This window comes from Amblyraja radiata, chromosome 2, assembly GCF_010909765.2.
Source record: "Amblyraja radiata isolate CabotCenter1 chromosome 2, sAmbRad1.1.pri, whole genome shotgun sequence".
NCBI lineage: Eukaryota > Metazoa > Chordata > Chondrichthyes > Rajiformes > Rajidae > Amblyraja > Amblyraja radiata.
Window position 1 is genome coordinate 8394828 of NC_045957.1, and position 27964 is coordinate 8422791.

A 27964-nucleotide genomic window follows, 5' to 3' on the forward strand; every position below is an offset into this window, starting at 1 on the left:
TACATAAGGCAAAGCATGAACTAAAACCATTGACGGGCCCAAGGACAACTAGCACAGAGGACAAGTTCTGATGGGCGAACGGCTCGTCCTCGCACTGGAGACGCTGATGTTCTTGTTCCCAAATGCAGAATAGGATTGACAACACACAAAGTACTGATGGAACTCAGCGGGCCAGGCAGCATCGGCGGAAGGGATGGATAGACCACGTTTCAGGTTGAGGTCGTCCGTCCATTCCCTCCGCAGATGCTGCCTGATTCGCTGAGTTTAGTTGTTGAGAGATGCAGTCTGGAAAGAGGCCCTTTGGCCCACCGAGTCCATGCTGACCACCGATCACCTGCTCACACTAGTTCATTGTAATCTCACTTTCTAATCCACTCCCTACAGACGCGGGGCATTTTCACAGAGTCCAAATAACTGACAAACCCGCACGTCTTTGGGACGTGGGAGGATACAGGAGGGAAACCCATGAGGTCGCAGGGAGAACGTGCAAATGCCACACAGACGGCACCCGAGGTCAGAATGGAACCCTGGTCTCTGGCCCGGTGAGGCAGCGGCTCTACCAGCTGAAAGACCTCCATCAGAATCTTGTTTCCCTCAATAGTGTCAGCATCTGCAGGTCCACGAGTCTCCACATTGAATCTCAACTGGCTTTTTTGAACACAGAGTACGATGGTCAGATATTTGGCATGGTAAACACGCAACACCTCTTATGACGGTGCAGCCAGAGAGACAAGTGTGGCAGGGACCATCAGAGAATCAAGAAGGAGCTGAGATAACACTAACTTCAAGAACAAATAGATTTCTTTGGTAGTTTCACATTGAAACATTGACATGCAGAGGAACCTTCCACTGCTGAATTATTTCAGGTCATTAAGTTTGTCCACATAAAGCCCACAAGGATATTTGGCTCCAAAATCTGCTTTCTAAGCAAACTTTCATCCCAATCACCAGCACTGGATCGGAGCGTTTGCCCTAGTTGCTGCCAAACTTTTACTTGGCATTGGGAGGTGAGCAGGACAGTTATCCACTACTCCCCCTCCATTTTACGGGAGAGAGATGGGACAGCCATAGCCAGTGCTGAAAGTATTCTGCAAGCCGCTCCACTGCGTCTTCCAACAGAAAGACCTGCAATATCGCTTAAAGCTCAGCCCCTCTGGAACTGCTGCGTTCAGCAGAGGATGAGAATGTGCGTGCTCAGCCAACGGCTTTGAAGTGAGGCGGGAGGGCTTGAGACACCCATCCGGGGCATGTTCCCGGACATCTGTGAGGACACTTAAATGCTTAGGTCTAAGCAAGCCCAGGGGTGAGGACTTGGAGTATAGTAATGCCGGACCAGACTTGAACATGCCCGCGCATCAGAAGATCATCCAAGATAAGACACAAAATGCTGGAATAACTCGGCAGGACAGGCAGCATCTCTGGAGAGACGGAATGGGTGACGCTGAAGATCATCGACTGGGCTTGTATTAAGATCGCCTTCCTGTGAAAGTGCTTCCACTGAGTTACTAACCCAGTGATGGTGAGTTACAAAGTCAGGAGAGCGCTTTGTCCAGAGAGAAGATTGACGATGAACCTGCCACCCTGGTCCACCCACTGTTTACAATCCCTTCCATCGCCCACCAGTAGATTGATCACCATCCCAGACCTCAAAGATCCCTTTACAGCTTGCGAAATATGTGCAGGATGGAACTGCTGGTCTATACTGAAGACATACACAAAATGCTGGATTAACTCAGCGGGTCAGGCAACATCTCTGGAGAAAAGAAATAGGTGACGTTTTGGGTCGAGACCCTTCTTCAGACTCCCTGGAGAAGAGGAATAGGTGACGTTTCGGGTCGAGACCCTTCTTCAGACTCTCTGGAGAAGAGGAATAGGTGACGTTTCGGGTCGAGACCCTTCTTCAGACTCCCTGGAGAAGAGGAATAGGTGACGTTTCAGGTCGAGACCCTCCTTCAGACTCTCTGGAGAAGAGGAATAGGTGACGTTTCGGGTCGAGACCCTTCTTCAGACTCCAGTCTGATGAAGGGCCTCGACCTGAAACGTCACCCATTTCTCTTTCAAGAGATGCTGCTAGACCTGCTGAGTTACACCAACATTTTGTCTCTCCCTTCAAAGCTTTCAATGGGTGCTAACTGTGCTGGTTACCTGGCACAGTTCACGTAGGTGTGTGCCATAATCATCATGTCCCCCTGCAGAAGTACAGCCCAGTCACAGAAGTTAGTAATACCCTTGAAAACAAAAAGCACTGCTGCATCAGTTAAAATCGAAGAGAGATACATAAGAGGGTTGGGAGAGGAGATAAAGACGGACAAGGAAGACATAAATCACGAGATCAAATGGGAAAGCTGAGCTTTGGAGGAAGCAAGTCTGCGTCTCAGCCCCCCTCCTGAGCCTAGTTTAGCGGAGAGCAGCCCCCCCCGAGGGTAGCCGTGGCGAATGGTGGAGAGGACAGGTGCTGAGGCCGAGTCTGCTGCAAGTCACCGAAGCCTTGTCCTGTCACACACAACGTGCCGGCTTAGCTTCTACGCCCCGCCAGAGCGCGCCACGCTTCAAACCAAGCGGGCGCGCTGTTTTTGAACTATTTTTGCATGTCTGCTGAAGACGTGACGAGCAGTCGCTGAATAACATCATGCTGTTACAATATCAAAACGGTAAAGAGAGAGACAGCTCCACACTGTCAAGCTCCCTGTGTGGATATCAAATCGAGTGCTTACCGTTTCATATATTCCAATGACTTTCCCAGATGCCAGGTCTCCATTGTTTTGTGACTTCAACGCAAGCGCAGCCTCGCCGCTGATTTCCCTTCTCCCCCCCCCCCCCCCGACCGTCCCCCTCTAGAGTCCAAACCGATCCCTGGTTTCAAGCCTCGCTGCAATCACCAGCTTAGGGTAATTGGAGCAGGAGCAAGCTCGCTCGTGCAATCCGATTCCAACAGTGAGCGCCTTTGTATCTCTGCCTTCCTCAACCTGTACCCTCAGCTCCCTTTGTCCCACCCTGCCAACACCTCGATAGGAGATGGATGCAAAAAGCTGGAGTAACTCAGCGGGACAGGCAGCATCTCTGGAGAGAAGGAATGGGTGACGTTTCGGGGGGCGAGACCCTCCTTCAGACTGAGAGTCAGGGGAAAGGGAAGCGAGCCAAGTAGACGGGGATGTGGAGAGATATAGAACAAATGAATGAAAGATATGCAAAAAAGTAACAACGATCTAGAGAGGGGCTAGGTGAAAACGAGTTACAGACAATGAGACTCATCAGGACGACTGTGAAACTAGTACTACCACTAGGGTGGGGGAGGGACGGAGAGAGAGGAGCCTGCCAGGTCAGTGTTAATGCTTTTTTTAAGAAGGTACATCATGGCAGACCACCCTTAAATTAAGATTTGTTCCTTTGTTTTTATAATTAACATCTTTGACAAAAAAAAACTTACTTCATGACAAAAAGAAGCCTACTTTACACAATAGACAATAGACAATAGATGCAGGAGTAGGCCATTCGGCCCTTCGAGCCAGCACCGCCATTCAATGTGATCATGGCTGATCATCCCCAATCAGTACCCCGTTCCTGCCTTCTCCCCATATCCCCTGACTCCGTTATTTTTAAGAGCCCTATCTAGCTCTCTCTTGAAAGCATCCAAAGAACCTGCCTCCACCGCCCTCTGAGGCAGAGAATTCCGCAGACTCACCACTCTCTGTGAGATAAAGTGTTTCCTCGTCTCTGTTCTAAATGGCTTACCCCTTATTCTTAAACTGTGGCCCTGTGTTTTTAGGTTAAAAATCAGTTTTGGTCACAGTCATAGAGCTGTACAGCACAGAAACAGGACCGTTGGTCTAACTTGTCCATGCTGACCAAGTCGGCAGGCTTAGGCCAGTTGCCTGCATTTGGCCCATTGTCCTCTAAACCCTTCCCAACTATAGATCTGTGCACGTGTCTTTTAAATTTCGTAATTATATCCTCTGGCTGCTCGTTCCAGATATGGACAACCATCCCTGGGGAAAAGACTGAGTGCTCACTTTATCCATGCCCCTCGTGATCTTGTGCCCCTCTCTAAGGTCATCCCTCAGCCTCCTACGCTCCAAAGAAAATAGTCCCAGCCTGTCCAACCTCTCCCTGTAACTCGAGCCTGCAAGTCCACGTCACTACCCGGTGAATCTCTTCTGCGCCCCTTCCAACCCTTCTCCAACTTTGGTGATCGATTGGGTCAATAGACATTAAATACCATGGCCAAGTAATGTGGAGATCCATGTGGTACCATTTCTAACTTGCAACTTAAACACTAATAACTTCAAAAGACATAACATTCAAAAGTCATTTGGACAGCTCTATGGATAGGAAAGGTTGTGAAGGATATGGGGCAAACGCTGGCAGGTGGGACTAGTGTAGATGGAGTATCTTGGTCAGTGTGAGCAAGTTGGGCCAAAGGGCCTGTGTCCATGCTGTATGACTCTATAGTTTTCCTGCATCTACGTAGTCCTCTGCCCCTTCAGTGGGTGCTGCTACAAACATCTAGATTTATGTCTTTCTGTGTCAGGCCACTGTTAAACCAGAGCCCATGAATTTTTAGAAAGGGGATTAGATTGTCACTGCGAGTAACAGGTGAGTAGCTGGGGTCAAGGAAAGAGCGTTCACGTCGCGGCCCTGTTTCCACCACCATGCACAATCTATGCACAAGAAGTGACAAGACAGACAGACGCCAGTGTGTGCAGATGCCGAGAAGTGTGTCGAGCTCCGGCTGACCAACGCAACCTTGTGCGTGGACTCGATACGAAGAAGATGAGTAACTAGTATGAGAAAGGGGGGAGATTCCCAGTTGATGACATGGATTGAACGTGGTAGAAAGGTCGGAAGAAGTGAGCAAGAGACTGGGTGGGATATTTAAAGGACCAAGTGAAGGAATGATTAGACTTGGACAATGTGTGACAATGAGGGAGACGGGGGAGAAGGAATGAGGAAAGGCTGTGTACCAACGTTTATAGGTGGAAGAATAAATCAGAAGCAATATTTAAAAAATATTGGGAATTAAACGGGACATCTTCTGAAAACAAACACAGGTCTGAAGCGTAGTTTACCGAGTTCTGCGAATCGATTTAAGCTTCTAAAACCACAAGCTAAAGTTTTCAAGCTGTGCAACTGGATTGGAACCAAATCCTCGGCTGCGATCAGGATAGAAGATGCTGGTTTACTACATCCCTGACATGACCAGTGACTGCAAACACATGTGCAATGCCCCAGGGCTGAGAAAAAGCCCTGGGAAAGGGTTAACAAGCAGAAGGAGCGCTCACCGAGATCTCCCTAGAACGCCCCCTTGACTCAATCACGCCTCCCGCTTATAAAAACCTGATCTCAGCCAAGCCTGACACACTTGCAGAAAGATAGAGTGAGAGAAAGATCTAGTGGAGGAAAAGGAGAGGAGAGGAGGGAGAGAGAGAGGGGGGAGAGATGAGAGGGATAGAGAGATAGGAGAGAGAGAGAGATAGAGAAGGAGCGAGAGTAGAAAAGAGAGAAGAGAGACACACACACACACACCACAGACACAGAGAGACACGAGAGAGAGTGTGTGTGTGTGTGTGTGTGAGAGAGAGTGAGTGGAGAGAGAGGGGGTAGAGAGAGAGAGAGAGCAGAAGAGAGAGAGAGCATATCGAGAGCAGAATAGAGAGTATGAGACGAGAGCGATAGAGAGACCTCTCTAGGCTTATGTCCGCGATCCCCAGCCGAAAGAGAGCGAGAGAGAGAGAGAGAGAGAGAGGGCACACAGAAGCACAAAACAAAATATCTAGATTAAAGTGGGACTGTGGTGGGGGAAGAGGGTTTGATGGAGACCCAGATATGAATTGTTGAAAACTGTCCCTTTTATTGTATTGGATTTAAACCTCTGTGTTGTGAGGGAGCAGAGAAAGGGAGAGAGTATGGGTGAAGGAATCATGTCTTTTGCCATGCTGAGATCGATGCCCAGCCGCTGCCTCTACCCAGAGATCGGCATGCTGTCAGAAGGAGATGAGGAGGTGGACAGCGATAGCTCGGGCTCAGAGACATCTTTCAGCTTGGGACCATACGGTGGAGGAGGAGGAGGAAAGAGGAAGAGGAAAGCCAGGGTCCCGGGAGTCATTAGGCAGAGGCAAGCGGCGAATGCCAGAGAGAGAGACAGGACCAACAGTGTCAACATGGCGTTCACTGCCCTCCGGACCCTCATCCCCACCGAGCCCGCCGACAGGAAGCTGTCCAAGATCGAGACCCTGCGACTGGCGTCCAGTTACATCTCACACCTGGGCAACGTGCTGCTGCTGGGGGAGGCCGGCGACGGACAACCCTGTCACACCAGCACCTCCACCTACTACCCCGGCACCAGGGTCACCGAGACGGAGAGCAGCCAGCCCAAGCAGATCTGCACCTTCTGCCTGAGCAACCAAAGGAGGATGGTAGGTGCAAGCTTTTCTCACTCGCGTCTCAGCCCTAGTCAACAGACAATAGACAATAGGTGCAGGAGTTGGCCATTCGGCCCTTCGAGCTAGCACTGCCATTCAATGTGATCATGGCTGATCATCCACAATCAGTACCCCGTTCCTGCCTTCTCCCCTGACTCCTCTATTTTTAAGAGCCCTATCTAGCTCCCTCTTGAAAGCATCCAGAGAACCTGCCTCCACTGCCCTCTGAGGCAGAGAATTCCACAGACTCACAACTCTCTGTGAGAAAAAGTGTTTCCTCGTCTCCGTTCTAAATGGCTTACTCCTTATTCTACTACTTAGTCTACCTCAAACTTGCAGCCAGGCCCCCTCCCCTTGTCTGTGCCCAAACCCCACGCAAATAACGCGCCGTGCTGCCTTTGTAACTTGGGGGCCAGCCTTCTAGTTATTTTTCCCATATGTGTAAAATTTCAATCAGCTGCCCACTGGAGAACCAGAGATTATGTTGTGGCTAAGGTAGCACAGAAAACAATTCCAACTAATCTTGGAAGTGGGAAAGAACTACAGATGCTGGTTTAAATCGAAGGTAGACACAAAATGCTGGAGTAACTCAGCGGGACAGGCAGCATCGCTGCATTTCGAGACCCTTCTTCAGTTCTTCACCCGATATCGGGTGAAGAACTGAAGAAGGGTCTCGAAATGAAACGTCACCCATTCCTTCTCCCCAGCGATGCTGCCTGTCCCGCTGCGTTACTCCAGCGTTTTGTGCCTGTCTTCCAAATAATCTTTCTTGCATCTCTCTCGCAAATCTCCGAATCCTTGCCTACTCCTGAACTCTGTTAACTGTGCAGCAACTGACTGACACTTTAGGAAACAGCACCGTCCTTCTAAAACAGTAGCAGACCATGACCACGGTCGGGCAGTCCAGGCAATGAGCAGTTTCAGAACCAATTGCAAGGTGCACCAAGCAGCCCCCCAGCTTGAGTGAACCTTCAAGAATCCAAAAAAGCTTACAACATAATACAAAATGATGCAGCGTATGTATTTAATTTGTGTGCAATTTGCAGTGCTTGCATTTCCACAGATATTCAAGCCAAGTATTTCATTTGTGAAGTGTGATGAAGTTTTAATGCTGTGTTAGTACAGAGTAGAGCAAGGGTTTGCTCGTCCGCAGCTCAGCACGGACGTTTGTGCATTCTGGGTTCATGTCCCATTCCGCCAGGTTTAAATCAAAAGCAATATTAAAAACTATTGGGAATTAAACCCGACACCTTGTGAAAACAAACACAGGTATTAAGAGCGTTGTCATCCAGTCTGACACTGTAGGACAGCAGAGTCAGGGAGTGTAGGAAGAAACTGCAGATGCTGGTTTAAACCGTAGACACAAAATGCTGGAGTAACTCAGCAGGGACAGGCAGCATCTCTGGAGAGAAGGAATGGGTGACGTTTCGGGTCGAGACCCTTCGAATCTGCTCGTTTTAAATATCCCACAGCACTAATTCCAAAAAAGACGGGCTTTTCCACAACCAATGTTTCTGTAACAGACATGGCGTCAGCGCCACTATACCGATTGTGGCAGCTTCTCATGCAATGCCACGTTACTAACACTGCAATATCAGCCACACCACTAAATGTCTTATTTGCTGAAAAAGCACCTTGGAATATTTCAATGGGGATCTTCTTCTTATCGAGTCCACATCACACGATTAGAAATTGTTCAGACAGAACACTTCTCGGCATCTGCAAACAATGGCGTCTTGTGCTTCTTGTGCGTGGTGGTGGAAAGATTGGTGGAAACAGAGCTGCGACGTGAACGCTCTTTCCATGACCCCTCAAAGGGGATGTAAAGTCGCTATAGAAATGCAAACCTTCATTTTATTTACGCCCGCCAGGGCATCATTGAAAGAAACTCGCAATGTGGCAGATTAATGGCGCCCCAGAAAATGTTACTGAAATTGCTTATGAGGATATTTTTTATTGATTCAAGTCCTGATTTCACTTTCGTCACAAGTCTGTCTTTCGTTGAGTTTTTAAATCGGCAAACATATAAAGTGCGGCCACGTCTTGCGGTCGTGAGAGGTGCACTATCTCTTTGGGCCTGCCCCACGGCGGGGAAATGTCAAGGCAGACCAGAAAGTGCCAGCGTGACATAGATCCCACGTGCTGCTATCCCGCAGAGCGTACGCCGCGTAAACAGATGGCACCAGCTCCTCCCGGGCGGGGCACGGACAGATCGGAATCCACCATCTTAAATCCAGCAAGACCAAACACCCTCCCCTCACTGCAGTGCGGCAATGAGGATTCTGCACTGCCAGCAGACACTTGTTAATAAACATATTGAAACCAAGAGGCCCATTTGAATGATGTACAGGGTACCAAAACAAAGCTCACAAATTAAGAGCCCAGTTCTCGCAATTTCATTTGCTCCTTTGATCAGTACAAATACAACGGGAAAGAGACTAATTGGTCGGTCAGTTTACCGCATTTATCATTTAATATTCAAAACAATAATAGGATCTTGCTCTCCACCATTTGGCAAATGCTTTTGGTATCAAGCAACAAGTACACCTCACCTCAAAACCAGGGTACCGATGACCCGAAACGTCAACCATCCCAGTGCCCCCACAGATGCTGCCTGACCCGCTCATTTCTTCCCGCAGTTTGTTATTTTTTGCTCCATACCTTTGTGTGCCCGTAGGCACGAATGTCGCCCCTTAAAAACATGGCCCATTCAGTTTAGTTTGTTTTAGTTGAGTTTACAGTCACGCCTGCCGAGGTACAGCGAAAAGCTTCAAGAAGGAAATACGCTGCAGATTTTTAAATTAATTTCGCTCATCATTTTGCGCAGACAGAGTTGAAATGGGTGGGTGAAAAGATGTCAAAGCGGTTCCAACCCAATGGGACACCCTTCAATTTCGGAGCCGGGAGGGCAAACGTTAAAACACAAGGAGGGCTAAATACTCTGTTCTATTGCTTTGGGGTGTCATTGACAGAACCAGCTATCAATAGTCTGAAGAAGGGTCCCGACCTGAAACGTCATCTATCCATGTTCTCCAGAGATTCTACCCATCCCGTTGACACTCCAGCACTTTGTAACTATCTTTATTCCATCTGAATTGTTAAGGGGCTGTCCCACTGTACGAGATAATTCAAGAGCTCTCCCGAGTTAAAAAAAATAATCAAACTTGTGGTAAGCACGTAGCGGGTACGTTGGAGCTCGGGGACGTCTCTTAGCGGTTCGTAACGCTAAAACAGGTACTCGGGAAATGCGGTAAGCTCGTGAAGATTTTTCAACATGTTGCAAAATGTCCACGAGAGCCCCGAGTACCTACAAGCGGCTATTATCGTAATTCTCCGAGTTCGAATCAGGGGAAACTAGGGAGAACTCTTGAATTAGCTCGTACAGTGGGACAGCCCCTTTAGATTCACTACTACCTGACGTAAATGGACACCCAATACTAGAACATTTACAATTAAACAAACACACACACACACTTTGCATTTTGCATTAATCACTGCAGGATACTAATCGAAGAATATAAAGTTTCACTCTGCGTGGTTTAATGGAGTCGAAGTGATGTGTTACACTCGAAATCCCCCTTTTGATTTAAAGGAATGCATCGGCTCGTGATGTAATTAACTCTGATAATTTAATAAAGTTTCCAAGGGGAATTGAATAGATGAAAAATATTGCTTTGTTGGAAAGGCTGTGAAGTGAGAGAGAACTGGATAGGTCTTTTAAAGTGCCAGCCCAGTCACAACAGGCCAAATGAACCCTTTTACACTCCTTGGATCCACATTTCATTCTGTAAAAATGTCAGGCTGGCAGCTACCCAACGTCTCTCATGTCCCTTTTAGAATATCCCAAAGTGCTTTGTATTCAGCGAAGTACTTTCAAAGCACAGTCTTTATTACGACAGAAGAAAAACAGAGGCAGGTTAGCATGCTACAAACTCCGACAACAGCAAAAGAAAAACGACCAGATAATCATTTTTTACGAGGAGTGTCTGAGGTAGAAATATACTGTAGGAACACGAGCCTAACTCACCAGTTCTTCTTCAAAATGGTGCCATGGGATCCTTGAAGCCCAGCAGAGAGTGCAAACTCAGGTTATAGAGTGATACAGCGTGGAAACAGGCCATTTGGCCCATTTCTTTCATGCCGACCAAGATGCCTCACCCAAGCTCATCCCATTTGCCCACGCTTGGCCCATAACCCTCACATATCACCTGACTGATGATGCCTCCAAGTGAGCTTTACTCACACTGCCCTGGGCTGCAGCATCAAGCCAGGGTTTTGATCTGTGTTTCAGCGCAGTACGACTAGGGATGATAGAAGGAGATAAAATAAGACTACCGATGTGACACCAGTAGACAGGGGGAGTCCAGAACCAGGGGGTCACGGTTTAAGAATAAGGAGTAAGCCATTTAGAACGGAGATGAGGAAACACTTTTTCTCACAGAGAGTGGTGAGTCTGTGGAATTCTCTGCCTCAGAGGGCGGTGGAGGCAGGTTCTCTGGATGCTTTCAAGAGAGAGCTAGATAGGGCTCTTAAAAATAGCAGAGTCAGGGGATATGGAGAGAAGGCAGGAACGGGGTACTCATTGGGGATTCTTCTTCTTTTCGTGTCTTTGAAGCTGGTTGGTTATATGACAGTTTCCCATTCCTTTACGTTTTTATTGAACACTGCAAGATCCTTTGGGCTGCACTGGTTGGGTAGTAGGGGGCAGACAAGGCAGTGCTGCATTGTATGGCCCACTTCTCCTCATTCACAGGTGGTTTGGCCAGTTTCATAGCCCCATCTGGCCATGGCAGCTTTTGATCGCCCTGTTCCTGTTCTCAGGCGGTTGAGCGTCTTCCACTGGACCCATGGTGCTTCTGAGCCCGGAGGGAGGGCTTCAGAAGGAGGGATACCCATGTCAGTAGGAGGGGGGTCGTCCTCAAGCCTTTGTGTCCATAGTTGGAGTCTGGTTTCTTCCCGTGATGCTATTAGGGGCTGGACATGGCTGAGAAAGCTTCTCCTGGACTTCAGCCGTTGGGCCGGGGGTACACGTCCGTAGAGGAGGTGGCGTTCATCATTGGGAATGATCAGCCATGACCACATTGAATGGCGGTGCTGGCTCGAAGGGCCGAATGGCCTACTCCTGCACCTATTGTCTCTTATCTATAGCAATATGAATGGTACAGCGGTAGAGCAGCTTCCAAAGACTCGGGTTCCATCCTGAGTACGTGTGCCGTATGTACGGATCTTGTACATTCTCCCTGTGACCGCGTGGGTTTTCCCCAGGTACTGCGGCATCCACTCACACCCCAAAAGTCGTGCAGATTTGTACGTTACTCGTAGGAAGAAACTGCAGATGGTGGTGTAAACCGAAGATGGACACAAAAAGCTGGAGTAACTCAGCGGGTCAGGCAGCATCTCTGGAGAGAAGGAATAGGTGACATTTCGGGTCGAGACCCTTATTCAGACTGAGAGTCAGGGGAAGAGGGGAAACGAGAGATATATACGGTGATGTAGAGAGAAATATAGAACAAATGAAGGGCCTGTTTCCATGCTGTATCTCTAAAGTAAACTGAACTAAACCAGTCAAATGTACTCACATATCAATGTAATGAGGGCAGCAGGTGATCTTTCATCCACTGATGGATGTGCTACTCAGCAAGATCACGGTGATCTTTGATCTCAGCACCATTTTCCTGCTCTAACCCCATGGCCTATAATCTCCACTCTCTGCTGAACAGTGCTTTAGTGTGGCACCTCTGAAAAATAGTCCAAAGCTAGATTTTCACATTTTGTAGAAGTTTTAATGTACCAAAATGATTGGCAAAGTATAAAAAATAATGTTGATTCATCAAATCAGGCGGTCAGCTTAAAAAACACACACACAAAACGCTGGAGGCACTCAGTGGGCCTGGTGGCATCTGTGGAGGGAAATGGACTTGCAACGTTTTGGGTCGGGACTCTTCATCAGTCTGTCCATTCCCTCCACAAACGCTGCCTGACCCACTGAGTTACTCCAGTATTTTGTTGTTGTTTTTTTTGCAAACCAGCATCTGCAGTTCCTTCTGTCTCCGTGAACAGCTTAAGCAGCTTATAGGACAAAGACCCGCCAGAGACACAGTTTCAGCAAGGAACGGTACGTGTACTGGCACCTTTTGTCCTCTTAAAAAAAAAACACTGGTGTTTAACACGCGACAACTGAGCTTCAAGATGGGTAACAGACTCCAAAGATTCATGACCCTCTCATAAGAAATGTCTCATCTCAGCGCCAAATGGCTGACCCCTTATTTGGAGACTGGGACTCGACACCATCAACCCGGCCTATCCTGTAAATCTCCGCACATATTTTCTACATTTCTCACATTTTCATATGAGACACTTCAGGAGAGGGTTTTAGTAATTTAATGTGCGTCATTGTCTATGCTGGGCCCTCAGAGCATTCCCATCAATCTCGTACAACCACACCCCCCCCCCCCCCCCCAACCCCAACCCACCCCCGCCACAACTAATCCTCCCCCAAATGCCCACCGACTTCACCCTGATTCTCCAGCCACTCACGCCAAGGGCAACGCACAGATGCCCATTAACCTAACAAGCAGCGAGTTTTTGGGACACGAGAGGAAATCCCTCACGGTCACAGGGAGAAGGTGCAAGCTCCACACCGGTGGAGTCAGGAATGAACCCGGATCATTGGAGTTATGAGGTCACAGCTCTATCTGTTGCACCACACCGTGCAGCTTCTTCAATGAGGTCATCTCTCACTGCTATAAAACTCTGCTCGATCTCTCCTCAGGCAAGAAACTCATCATTGCAGCAATCAATCTGCACTCCCACAACTTCAGGGCAGTGAGGGGTTGAAGCAATCCATGACCTTACTTAGCTAAGATCCAGTGTTCCTGATATCAGTGAATTACCAGGAGGTGCAGGGGGGAATGTGCCGACTGTCAGCCCCACTTAGCCCAAACCTCTGGCAGCAACTTGAATGTGTGCAAGTCAAGTCAAGTCAAGTCACTTTTATTTCTATAGCATTTAAAAAACAACTCTCGTTGACCAAAGTGCTTACATTGGTGGAGGTACTAACGTTATACAACATTGGTTCATAGATTAAGTACATACATAAATACATACATATAGCCCTCCCTCAGAGGACGTCAAGAAAGGCTTGAGAGTACAAACCGTTAACATTGGGAAACGTCCCGAGGGCAGTTCATATAGATATCACTGCAGAGCCAATAGACAATAGGTGCAGGAGTAGGCCATTCGGCCCTTCGGCCAGCACTGCCATTCAATGTGATCATGGCTGTCATCCTCACTCCAGTACCACCACCCCCGTTTCTGCCTTCTCCCCATATCCCCTGCCTTCTCCCCATATCACCTGCCTTCTCCCCATATCCCTATCTTTAAGAGCCCTATGTAGCTCTCTCTTGAAAGTATCCAGAGAACCGGCCTCCACCGCCCTCTGAGGCAGGCTTCAGGAGAGGTGAACAAAACAGGGGGTTTTAACAGAAGATGCAAGGAACCGCAAAAAAATTTGAGCAAATTACAAAGTGCTGGAGGAACTCAGTGGGTCGGGTAGCATCTGCGGAAGAAATAGACAGACAGCTTTTCGGGTCGGGACCCTTCTCCAGACTCGCGAGTCAGACTTCAAAGTTTGACGAAGGGTCCCGACCCGAAACGTGGTCTGTCCACTCCCTCGCGCTGAGTCCCTCCAGGTTTGAACAGGAGTCTTATAGAAGAGGTGTGTTGGGGTCTGCAGGCATCTCGGGCAGGAAGTCCTGATTTATAAAAGCAACAGTACTGATATTGGAAGAAGAGGATTGCAGAGACGGCTACAGACAGATGAGTGGAGCGCTCGGAAACAGCTCTGAAGCTGGGGGACACAACTCCTCAAATGGAGGAGCTCCAACTTCAATGCTGTCTGTCAGTCAGAACTATTTGCTTATTCACTCACTGTTGACATGAAACCTCTGTAGACACATCAGGGGGGAAACGTTGGTGTTTACTTGGTCAGGCCACCAACTGGGTGGTCATTAACTGTACAGTAGCCTCTGACTGACAAGACTAGTGCAGAAGTATTAGTACGGGTGTCAAGGTTTATGGGGAGAAAGCAGGAGAATGGGGTTGAGAGGGAAAGATAGATCAGCCATGATTGAATGGAGGAGTAGACTTGATGGGCCGAATGGCCTAATTCTGCTCCAATAACTTATGAAGTAATGAACAGTAGTGACGTCAACATTGCCGCAGACACGTCACTGTATTGAAGGTAGACAATAACGCTGGAGAAACTCAGCGAGTGAGGCAGCATCTATGGAGCGAAGGAAATATGTCGAGACTCTTCTTCACACTGTATTGATATTGTCAATAATTCCCTGCTCTCTCACCACACTCTGTGATACAATAGATGACCATTTCTTCCCCTTTAAAGAGTTTCAATGGGAATCAGAATCGGGAAGGAGAATCCGTCTGAGGAAGGGTCCCGACCCATGTTCTTTCGAGATGCTGCCTGACCCACTGAGCGACTCCAACTTTTTGTGTCTATCTTTCGCCTATTGGTTTTGTCCACATCCCCACCCCTCTTTTGAGGCTTTCTTTCCCCTGACTCCAAGCAGTCTCAACCCAAAGCGGCTGTCAATCCCTCCACAGATGTTGCCTTAATCCAGCACGGTGTGTTTTGCTGAAGCTTCTGGCATCTACAATCTCTGTGGGACCCAGTGGGTCAGACTCCCATAGTCCTCAACCTAACTGGATCATTCCTCCATCTAACACACTCAAAGCAAGCACATCCATGACTAAACAAATCATCCCTCACCTGCTGTAAACATTAGCCGAGTTTATGACGTCTAATAAAAACATGGTCAGGATAATTCTTTTTGACATTTGAAGTCATTCATTCCTTATATGGGCCCGTTTAGATTACCTGACAATAAAGTAACATTTCCCCATTAAAAGTTGTCACCTCCCTCCATTAGTTTTCAAGTCTCTTCCAAACAGTGAAAGCTTGAGTTGTATGAGTTGGTTGAAATAGTGCTTTGACAAAGACTTAGAACATCAGTCTGAAGAAGGGTCTCGACCCGAAATGTTGCCTATTTCCTTCGCTCCATAGATGCTGCCGCACCCGCTGTGTTTCTCCAGCATTTTTGTCTACCTTGGATTTTTCCAGCATCTGCAGTTCCTTCTTGAACTTAGAAAATCAGGACTAGTAGCAACCAGCAGATAAGAAGAGTAACCACCACAGGTACAATGGGTCAAGCAGACACTTTTCTTACTGTAAACTCTAACGTTGCATGTTCAGTTCAGAAGCAGACTGAAAACCTTCGAAGAAAAATGTGCAGTCTTAGCAAAGCTCCTCCAACCTCAGGAAAGGATCTGAAGAAGGGTCTCGACCCAAAATGTCACCCATTGCTTTTCTCCACAGATGCTGCCTGGCCCACTGAGTTACTCCAGCTTTTTGTGTCTATCTTCAGGGTAGGAATTGGAGGCATATGCGAGTCTCCACTTCGGTTTTTTTAAAAAACATGTAAAAGAGTATATTACGACAATGAGAAAAGTATTGGATAAAATAATGAAGGATTAGAGTTTTGAGATTTGAGCCTTACTGCAGAGAGCAGGTAGTCTGCAAAATTATAAAAGTCATGAAAATAGTATAATACAATGCGAAACACAGACCAGGGGGGGCCGCTCCATAATGCATGCGCTAAATTACCTCTGCCGCCTGCCTTTTCTTGCAAAGCCAGAGTCCCTCTCAGGGTTTTACTGCAAAGTTTCAAACCAATTCTGTAGCTCTGACCCAGCTTTTGTGGGGGGGGGGGGTCACAGTGATGACAATCAAGCTAGGAACACAAGGCAGATATTTAAGATAATCTAAATAGTCCACAACAGCATGGAGAAAACACCATCACTCCCAGAGCTGTCCACAAAGCAGAACAGAAAAGAGATACAGAATTGCCATGTAGATGAATTTTAGTTTAGTTTAGAGATACAGCGCAGAAACAGACTGTTTGGTCAGCCAAGTCCGCACAGTCCAGCGATCCACGCACATGAACACTATCCTACACACTAGGAACAATTTTACACTTATACCAATTACCTACAAACCTGTACGTCTTTGGAGTGTGGGAGGAAACCGGGGATCTCATAGAAAACCCACGAAGGGTCACGGGGAGAAGGTACAAACTCCGTACAGACAGCACCCGCAGTCGGTCTCTGACGCTACAAGTGGGTGCTGCTGCGCCGACGTACTTGGAAAAGTACAAGGACACAAGGGACTGCAGATGCTAGAATCTTAGGCAAACAACAAAAGGCTGGAGGGACTCGGCAGGCCCGGCAGCTACTGTGGAGGGAACGGACAGTCTAGAAAAGAGTCGTCTCGACATTCCCTCCACAGATGCTGTCTAACTCGCTGAGTTCCTCCAGCACTTTTGTGTTTTACGGGGGAATGTGGGAAGCCCTTGCCGAAAGCCATTGCAGCACGAGGGGTTCGATGTACAATTACGACTTAAACTTCAATGGAAATCTAGCAGCATTAAATTATCAGTCAGAACTCACGGCAAACAGTGGCAAACGCTTACTCCCTCAATAGACTGCCACAATCTACAGACTTTGAATGACTGTTTTCAGTAAAACAGTTATCATTCAATGAGTTACCTGGTCAAATGCGAGCATGGCTCCCCTCCCTCTCCAGCACCCTTCTGTTGGTATGCCTCCGTTCATAGAATCACACGGCACAGAAACACTCGATCCATCTAAGACATGCCCTATCTCAGCTCCTCACATTTGCCTGCGTTTGGCCCATATCCCTTTAAACCTTTCCCATCCATGTACGTCCTAATGTCTTTTATATGTTATTCTATCTGCCTCTACCACCTCCTCGAACAGTTTGTTCCATACAGCCACTACCCTCTGTGTGAAAATGATGCCACATAATCGAGTGAGGCGAGAGGCCTCAGATACACACGCTTCCCAATATTCTAAAACCAGCGCTATTTTATGAACTGGATGGCGGGACATGTAAATCCCACCCCAGAATATAAGACCATTTCAATTGTGAGATGAGGCATAGATGGCTGATCATCCCCAATCAGTACCCCGTCCCTGCCTTCTCCCCATATCCCCTTGACCAGAAGCCCAAAGAAGGAAAGCTTAACCTGTCACCAAGGTCACTAATTTTAAAACAATCCATTGACAGTAAAAAGTAGCTCTGGGCTGTCGGATTGCTGTAAAACCCCAATAGTTCACGACTGCCTTTTGGGGAAAGAAATCTGTGCCCTCACCCCGTGTGCATTGAATCAATCTACGGCAAAGAATAAAAAGCCCTGCTTCACACGAATTAAGAGCGAGACAATAGAAGGCCCGATCATCCCTATTCAACGGCCTATAAATAGCAGTGAAGGCCCAGACTTATTAGTGAAAGAAAAATCCATTCAGCTTGCAAGTGAAGCTGATCAACATTAGTTCTGAGTGCTAAGAGTTGATGAGATTTCCAGTGTACATCGTGAAGTCATTTTCAAATATGCTTTCAGTGATCTTTTACAAATCACTGATTTTTAAAGCTCATCATCGTCTTTCCACCCTGTCTACCGCCACCTTCATATGTCAGTGATCATCAATCTAGAAGGTAACCTAATTAGCGCAGGATTTATTTTGGTTGTGGCTGAAGCTCGATGAAGTATGTTCCACAAAGCTAACATCATCACAATCACTTTCGTTTTGTGGTTAAGGTTCAGACAATTCCTCCCGGTACTAACTCTCTTCAATTCCTCTCAAGTATCAGTCCCCCAACCCGAAACGTCACCTATCCGTGTTCTCCAGGGATGTTGCCTGACCCGATGAGTACAGCACGTTGTGTCTGCTCCCCCCCCCCCCCCCCCCCCCCCCTCACTCTCGGTACAACTTGGTTTCTTAACCGGAGCTGAATTCAGTTCTACAGCACGAGCGACATTTCCTTTAAAAAAAGATTGAGGGTCAGAGACCATTTTCAGACAACACTGGTGCAATTATACTTAAGGGTTAGGAGGACGAGGGGAGAAAAGAGAAAGTTATTGCCAGGAAAGAGTGGGTGTAATTGAGAACGCACCTGCACAAACGCAAGCTAGAAAATCGAAAGGCAGGAAAGAGCACAGGCTCAGGCGAGACCACAATAGTGAAGGAATTAAGTACATACACACACACACACGTATTCATCTCATACGACACGATGACATAGATATGAAGTTACTGAACTAGTATCCAGAGACTTGAACTATTGATGTAGAGGCAGAAATTTAAATCCCACTACAGAGGCTGGGGAGTTTAAATCACCCAATTAAGAGAATCAAGAGTGTTTAATTATCATATGTATACACAACAGAACAATTAAATTCTTACTTGCAACAGCAATTGAAACCTGTGAATACAATACACAAAGATGATACATAATAAACAAAATTCAATAAATTAATAACTCCAATACTACAAGGCCAAAGTCCTTAGTACTACCAAAGGCAGTCCAGAGTTCAAAGTTAATTTCAGTGTTTAAGAAGGAACTACAGATGCTGGAAAATCGAAGGTAGACAAAAGTGCTGGAGAAACTCAGCGGGTGCAGCAGCATCTATGGAGCGAAGGAAATAGGCAACGTTTCGGGCCGAAACCCTTCTTCAGTGGTGTGTTTTGATGGTTGTTGGGAACTATTACCCAAATTATTTACCATCAACTAATTAACTAAAGACACAAAATGCTGGAGTAACTCCAGCAGCAAATCTGGAGAACATGGTTAGGTGACGTTTCGGGTCAGGACCCTTCTTCAGACTTCTCTCTGAAGAAAGACCCCGATCCGAAATGTTTCTCCAGCGCTTTGTGTCTTTTTTTGTAAACCAGTATCGGTAGTTCCTTGTTTCGACAACAAATTAACTAAATCTGAAAAAAAAATGTTTTAAAGTATTGTTAAATGGTAACCGTAACTCGGGGCTCTCGTGGACATTTTTCAACGTTGAAAAATCTTCACCGAGCTTACCGCGTTTCCCGAGTACCTGCCGTTAGTGTTACGAGCCGCTAAGAGACGCCTCGAGCTCCGACGTACCCGCTACGTACTTACGACGAGTTTGATTTTTTTTTTTTTAACTCGGGAGAGCTCTTGGGTGGGACAGTCCCTTAATGCTTTTCTTCAACTTCATGGATGTCTTGGACTTGGGTGCACAAGGCACAGCGTTTCAACTTACGATGAGAAAACCTGGACGGATGGATAGTGAACTGGGACGGGGAGAGCAGCAGACTTTGGGATACAGACAGGGTGATGTAATGGCCAGCCAGGTGTGAGATGAAATGTAATCCTGTCAATTGTGCAAAGCTTACATGCTGGCAGGAAGAATGAGAAAAGGCAAACATTAGATGACAATTTGGGCCAGGGTTAGTACAGTCTGGATAGCACGCAACAAAAGCTTGTCACTGTACCTCGGTACACGTGACAATAAACTAAACTGAACTATTCCAAATGGTGTACTTTAAAAAAAAATCTCTTGGAATATGTGCATGGAAGATTAAAAACGGCAGTGGTAAAACGCATTTGGGAAAATTAGTTTTATAGGTAGAGAGGGTGAGTGGAAGAGCAAGGAAGTCACAGTGCTTTTGTGGAATATCGTGTGTTGATCTGAGAAAGATGCTAAGGCTTCGGGGAGGGCGCAGAAGAGATTGATCACAATAACGTCAGTGATGAGAAACTTTTATTGTGGTGTGCAGAGTTGAGAAGCAGAGGGTATTCGTCGGGAACAGAGGAAATTGCACACAGCTACATGAAAACGTGAAGGGAATGGTCCGCGGTTAGACTGAGAGAAATTGCTCCCATTGGTAAAGGAGTCGAGAGCAAGGGGTAATGAATGAAAACGATTGACAAAAGAACCAACAATGACAGGAGGAATCATTTTTTTTAATAGACGCAGTGGTTGGGGTTCAGAAACACTGCCAGAGAGAGTAGAGGAGGCAGATACAATCGCAGCATTCAAAAGGAGCTGGATACAGTCTCTGAACGGAAATCATTTGTTGGGCTATGGGGAGAGGACAGATGTAGGAGTAGCTGGATTACCCTTGCACAGAGTCGATGTGGACTGGATGAGCAGGACAGTCTACTTCTGTGTCATTGTGATTCTGACCACATCCTGTAAATCGCTAGATTCAAAATATTTTGAAAGTATATTTAGGTCGAGGTAAAGTTTTCACTTCATCATCTCAATTTTCTATACGCTACCTACCTCTCCATCTGGCCTCATTTTAAATAACTTAGTCACAGAGTCATGGAGCATGGAAACAGGCCCAATTCATCCCATCCAACCAAGATGCCCTCTGCATTTGGTTCTAAACCTTTCCTATTCATGTTCCTGTATAAATCTCTTTTCAATGTTGTTACATTACCTGCCTCAACTACTTCTGCTGAAAGCTTGTTCTGTCTACCATCCTTTGTGCGAAAAAAACCCTTATTCATTCTTGCTCGGGTTCTTATTAATTCTTGCCTCTCTCACCTTACATATGTGCCCCGTTGCATAAGAAAGGCTGTTTGCATTCTGTCTATTTGTTCCCTTCAGGATTTTATACACTTCTATAAGATCAATACTTGGGTCCTTACTTTATTCACACTGTGAAAACATTGGCAGCCGTATTCACCACTATCCCTGCAACCAACTGAACGATAGGGTGAGCAACTTGAACATAACACTTGGCAGGAATTCCCACACGGTTTTTAGCTGGAGGCAGGCGTGTGCTAGGCGAATCAGACAGGCTGCTTACAAGGTAGGCTTCTCACACCTGCCCTCCGACTCGAATCCTGACCTCCGCAAAACTCAGACACAACAGAGGGCAGGGCCGGCTCGGAGTCACGGTGACTTCACCGAGGCTCCAGAGATAGAGCTGGCCCACACTCAAGTGGAACAGACAGGCAAAATTTGATTTTTTAAAAAAAAGTTAAAATAAACGAGTTAAGATTTTGAGCAGAATATGAAGTACGGTTAGCAAGCTGACAGCCAGCGATGACAGATGAATGCAAGGTGTTACTGTGTAGGCTTCTTGTTGTGAGTAAACCATGAACTGGCTTCAGCACGTTTTTTGGTTGAGTTTAGTTTATTGTCACGTGTACCGAGGTACAGTGAAAAGCTGTCTTGCACAAATAGCTCACTCACATTGCTGGCGACTCTTATGGCGAAAATAAATTCCCAAGCACGACACTGCAATTGCCCTGACCCACTATACAACGGCAGGCATTACTTCCTCAAAGTAAAAAGACTGCACCATTCATTATGCACTGAAGATAGGCAGAAAAAGCCGGATTAACTCAGCTGGACAGACAGCAAGCAACTCTGGAGAGATGGAATGGGTGACGTTTCGAGTCGAGACCCATGTTCGGACCATTAATTAGCTTCAGCTCAGCAATAATGTTCTCGATAGGCAGGCACGGGGGAAAACTGATCAGCAGAACATTTATATTGCTATTCCATTGCAGAAAGAGCTTTTTAATGTAAGTTTGGATTTGAGATGCAGGGCAGACATGACTGAACAGGTCAGGCTGCCCTGAAGGGTTCAAAAGGCAGCATTTAAAAGGGAGGACATGGAAAGACGAGATCCTTGCTGCGGACTGGGATGTGAGGTGGGAAGCCACGAGCATTCCATCTGGGTCGGGATGGCAGTTTTCCTAGCTGAAGGGATATTTGCATTATAAAATCCAGAGCCCTGGCAGCTTCTCCTGGCTCATTTATCCAGGTTGCAGCCCACAAATCACCAGATACATTCAACGTGATCCCACAGCCCACCGCGGGGGGAATATGAACCTGCGGCTATAGCTCCGAGTGAAGCAAACTGTTCAGAAACTATTTTCTGCGGCGGTGCCCCTTGGCCGCGTTCACTGCCGTCGCTGGTGTACCATGATACTTCAGTCCCCAGTCCGTCAACGCCACCTACGCCGTCCAACATTCCTTCCTCTCGCTCGCATGCCTCCAGCCAGGATTTGGGTCCCAATCCAGGACTTAATCCTGACATTCCCGAGGCAGGACTGAGTGTGCACGACGAGATGGAAGGTTGACGTTTGGAGGAGATATTAAGTGGAGGTCCCATCTGTGCAATAGATTCGACAGCACTCTCGGAGCAGAGCGCTCTGAATGAACAGAGTGCCTTCAGGAGCAAATACAAACCGGCTATTTCAGTTCATTATCATTCGAGAAACAATCCTCATGGAAAGTTTAACAACTTAACAGTGGTCACTTCATTTTCAAAGCCGTTAAGGAGCAATATAGAATTTATCATTGAATATCAACTCAGATTAGTTATATACCAAGGGGGGCAATGAAATTCCTTGTTGCTCGAAGGTGCTCGATTACACAGTATAAAGTACAAAAGATGATGATACTACGATAAGTACAAACTGTAGAATGGTGCAAAGATTGTCTGAAAGAACAAAAGTGCAAAAGAAACTCAACTGGAATAAACAATTAGCCGGATGGGGTAGCGTTAAGAATACTTGGCAGCACATCGGGTGTGCTTGCAACACACGTTATCAAAGTAATATTTTGCAGCCCATCGGTGTAACTAAACCTGCCCACAGGGACAACAGCTGGGTAAAGTCAGCTTGCAGTGCCAGGGTGCAGCTATCAGCAGCACAGGTGGGGCAGCACAGTGACGCAGCGCTAGAGTTGCTGCCTGAGACCACAGGTGCTGCCTGTACGGAGTTTGCACGTTCTCCCCGTGACCACGTGGGCGTTCTCCGGGTACTCCTGTGTCCTCCCACGTTCCAAGGGCATACAGGTTTGCAGGTTAATTGGCTTCTTGTATATTGTCCCTAGTGTGTAGGAAAGAACTAGTGTACGGGTCAGCGTGGACATGGTATGGGCCGAAGGGTCTGTGCCCACGCTGCATCCCTCAACTAAACATATCAGAGACAGGAGAAACTGCTGACACTGGAATCTTGAGCAAAACATACAAAGTGCTGGAGGAACTCAGTGGGCCAGGCAGCATCTGCAGCGGGACTGGACACGCGGCATTTCGGGTCAGAATTGAATTGAGTTTAGTTTATTGTCACGTGTACCGAGGCACAGTGAAAAGCTTGGGTTCCCGACCCGAAATGTTGACTGTCCTTTCTTCCACAGATGTTGCCTGACCCACTGAGATCCTCCCTCGGAGTCTAGAAGGGTTCGCGCCGAAACGTCGCTATTTCCTTCGCTCCTATAGATGCTGCTGCACCCGCTGAGTTTCCCCAGCAATTTTGTGTACCTCCTCCCTCTCACAGCACTGCTTGCTCCTACCACCCCCCTTCCTTTGTCCACCGAGAACATTAACTGGAGGGCTATAAAGAACAATGGGACAGTTAATGTTAACATTTTAACATCTACATGACTAATGGTATCTACGTGGGTGCTTTAGGGTAACATCTAGGCGAGGAGCTCACAAAAGCAAATGTCAAGTGCAGACTTGCAGTCCACCGTGAATCCTTCCAATGGTGGTAAAGCCATCCCAAGGATGAGCCTTCTCCTCTCGATGGGAACCCACTAGAACTCTGTCCTCTGTCGAGCAGTGACTGGGACATACAGCACTGCTTTGTGGAGAACCGTGATTGCCCCAGCCCCCCCCCCCCCCCCCCCACCGCCCGCAAAGTAGAGGAATCAAGAACAGAAGGCATAGTTATAGGTGAGAGGGGAAAGATTTAACAGGAACCCGAGGGCAGCTTTTTCCACTCAGAAGGTGGTGGCTATATGGAACGAGCTGCCAGAGGTAGTTGAGGCATGTACGATAACAGCATTTAAAAGGCACTTGGACAGGTTCGTGGATAGGAAAAGTTTAGAGGGATATGGGCCAAATGCAAGCAAGTAGGATTAGCTTAGACTGGGGCATCTTGGTTGGCATGGATAGGTTGGGCCAAAAGGCCTGTTTCCGTGGTGTATGACTTCATGCCTCTATAAGTGCGGCGCCGTTATAAAGCCAGTCCACTAACAAGCCAGGGAACGGGCTGAGGAGGTGCAGGTTCAGCATGTGGAAGGAGAGTATGATTGAGAAAACAATCAGTCTGGAATCTCAGACTTAGCACAAAAGAATAAAACCCAGTTAGGGTGGGGGAGGAATGAAACCAGAAGCTCTTGTTTTTAAATTAAGTTCTCTTGAGTCTCGGCACGAGCAAGAAAAAGATTTCCAGCCCCATTCTTCTGTGCAGCCACAAATCAAACTAACGCATCGCACATGTCTGAAAGCTGAAGAGGTGCGATAGGAGTTTTCACTGTTGGTTTTTCCAGCCTCAGCTTCCTGAGCTGTCAAATGTCTCCATCAAATTACTTGGGCGAAGGTGGTGGGAGATCGAAAAATGTTCAATCTTGGAACAGAGGAGAGAGAGAGGAAATGAATTAAAACAAAAAAGGCAAGAACATTTGACAAAGAGAGAGAAGGGAAAAAAAGGTGGAGAGAGCATGCAGAAGTGGGAGTCTGTTAACATCCATCTCCTGGGTAAACACAACTGGATTCTTTCATCTTTGCTCATGTTCACAACACAGAACTAAACGCATTCATTTTAATTAAAAAGACACAAAGTGCTGGAGTAACTCAGGAGGCCATAAATAGGCAACATTTTGGGTCGGACCTTCTCAGACAAATGTTGTGGGAGGAGAGAGCTAGAAGAGAGGTGGGGCAGGACAAGTCAGACAAGTGTTAGGGGGTGGACACAAAATGCTGGAGTAATCAGCGGGTGAGGCAGCAGCTTGGAGAGAAGGAGCATGGGCGGCGTTTTCGGGTCAAGACCCTTCTTCAAGGTGAGGAGGGGGGGGGGGGGGGGGGGGAGGTTAATTGGCAGATGAGAGGACATGGGGCCAGCAGATGAAAGACAAGGGCTGCGAGATGAGGAGATACGGATAGAAGAGGTGCAGAATGTAAGGGCCGAGGAATGGATGTAGATGGAAAACAGGGAAGAAGAGGAAAAGGGAGGTGAGGGAAAGAAAGGGGGAGCAGGATCCAGGTGAGCACAGGGAAGGGGGGGGGGGGAGAGAGGGGAAGGTTTGTTTATTAGTTACCTAAAATTGGAGAGAAAAGTCACACAGCGTGGAGACAGGCCCTTTGGCCCAACACCCATGCTGACCAAGAAGCCCGACCTACACTAGTCCCATAATGTTCAACGTTCAGGAACCTCACAATACAGCGGGCCTGGTCGTCATGTTAATGCAGGGACAACGCTAAAGCAAGGGGCAGGGGGAACAGGATTTTGACTTCCAGCAGCTAAACACCTGGCTAGAGAAGTAGCAACCCAGCCTTTCTTGAATCAACTGCTCCTCCAAGCAGCCAAGTACAAATCTCCTTTGCTTCAACAGGTGCTCGACCAAGTGCAAGAGTTTCCCAGAGTTTGAGAAGCAGTCAAATATTAATGTGGCTGACTGGCAGGCTGATGCCAACAGTCAAAAGGAAGATTTCAATGTTACTCTGAAACACGGGGGGGGGGGGTGACAAATCAAGTCGAGTTCATCATCATCTGCATATGAGTTACAGATACAATGAAAACCTTGCTGGCAGCAGCACAAAGACACAGGCTCAGACAGATTAAAACATTAATTATATATATAAATATTTCAAAAGACTACAACAAAAAGATTAAACACACAGTGCTGGAGTAACCCACCTGAATAGGTGACATTTCGGATTAGGACCTTCCATCAGACCCAAAATGTCACCAGAGATCCTGCCTGACCCACTGAGTTACTCCAGCACTTTGTGTCTTTTTTTTTTGTGATAAACCAGCATCTGCAGTTCCTTGTGCCTGCAAGGAAAATCAAGGTAAAAACGGGACAGAGTTCCAATGACTCCGTTTTGTGGTTGACCCTTCACAGTTGAGGGAAATCTCCAGAAATCCAGATGGCAATGAAGGTAAGGTACTTGTGCCTAGTTGAGAACAAACTCTGAATTGATGTAATTTCTTCCTGCAGAACAAAGACCGAGACAGAAAGAACACCATTCGAAGTTAACAAAGACACGTGCAACGTGACCACCACGTTGCAAGCTCACAGCAGACTCAGAAGGGAAGACCAATCAACCGTGCACCCACAGTATGGAAGAAGACAACTCGAAACATCGGCAGCACAATGAAAGCTGAATAGAACTATGGGCCGTGCTAGACTCTAATCACACATTTATAACGGGAAGGTACTGCAAAGGGGCTGCGATAGACGAGGTCCGGACCTGCTCCTTGACCAAGAAAAGGTGCCGGTACACAATGATACGACCACACTGTTGAACTGCTTTTTCTTCAAATATAAATACTGTTGAGTTGCTGCTGAAGGCGGGCACCAGGGAGAAAATCCAAAAACAAGTGACAAAACTACAAAAGGTGGCTTTACGCATCGAAACTGGAACACTCACTACACGATTAACTTTGCGATCATACGTTGTTGGTTTGTGATGTAATAAATGTAATATAAAAATTCAATTTTGTACATAAAATAAAAACAAAAACTCAAGATGTCACGGCTGATTTCCTGCCATGGGTGTAGTTGTGGTTGTGGTTGAGCACCACCGAAAACAAATGGGAGTTCCACGTCAATAAATCAGGACAGGCACCATCATAAAAATAATCGCTCAATGCTGAATTGTCAGAGAGATTTCTGGAGAGCGAAGCTTCTGCTGACTCCCAGTCTGGCCTCGCCATCGCTCTGGGTAACGTGCCGAGTGAGACGGCAGTCCCGGACACATAATCTGGAGACGAGAGTTCAAATTCTACCGCAGCAGCTGGACAATTTAAATTCACTTCATTAAATAAATCTGGAAAATAAAAGCGAGAAGCAGTAACGGCGACCAGAAATTATTAAAATGTCGTAAAATTCCCATCTGGTTGACGGACAGATTGAGACCCACCATTCTCACTAGTCTGCATTGGTGACTATTAGCCGCCATTTGAAATGGCCTAACAAGCCTCTCCACCATCACCACCGCTGCTGAGAATAGACACTGACAAGACAACAACTCTTACCGTGCCAACAATGCCCCTGACACAAGTGCATATAAATATAGTCATGAATCGCTGCTTACTCTAGAAGCTCCAGTTTGATAGGAAGGGCGTAGAGGGATATGGGACATGAGATTATGAGTTTAGTTAGGGGGTAGTTAGTTAGTTTAGGAGGGTAAGGGTGTGTCCAGTGGAGGTGGGGTGCAGGGGCTTTGTAGCCAGTTCCACCGCAAGGCTCCTGAGGGAAGTTGGAGTCAAAGGGCAGGCACAAAGGAGGGCAATAAAAGAACTTGCCAATGCCACCGAACGGAGCAGTCACTGGCTGTGGCTGAAGAGGAAAGATGCTGTCTGGGCTGCCACGTGACCATCTAGAGGCTAACAATAAGACACACACCCAGGTCTGATCAACCTGCGGTGGGCCTGCCTCGACTGAGGGTGTCTTGTGATAAAAGGCCGAAACACCCAGTGACGTTGAGGTACACAACTGAAGATGTGTCTGATTATTAGCAAATTCACCTAGTGGTCATACCCAAGAATGTCAATTGTAGTGAAATCTTAGGGATTGTAACACCCAGTCCTACTAAACGTGTGCCAAGGTACAGTGAAAGTTTATTATTGCATGCTGACCAGTCAGCGGAAAGACAAT

The 27964-nt window shown here is 47.1% G+C and overlaps 2 protein-coding genes across 2 annotated transcripts in view; one reads left to right on the forward strand and one right to left on the reverse strand.

Moving 5' to 3' along the window:
• bop1 (BOP1 ribosomal biogenesis factor) overlaps window positions 1–27964 on the reverse strand; it is a 185473-nt gene that overhangs the window by 71964 nt on the left and 85545 nt on the right. The gene's annotated exons all lie outside the window — the stretch shown is intronic.
• On the forward strand, window positions 5717–26833 carry scx (scleraxis bHLH transcription factor). Its single transcript, XM_033041823.1, has 2 exons — window positions 5717–6413; window positions 26303–26833. The coding sequence occupies exons 1-2, from the start codon at window positions 5904–5906 to the stop codon at window positions 26339–26341; spliced, it is 549 nt and encodes a 182-aa protein (XP_032897714.1). The 5' UTR covers window positions 5717–5903; the 3' UTR covers window positions 26342–26833.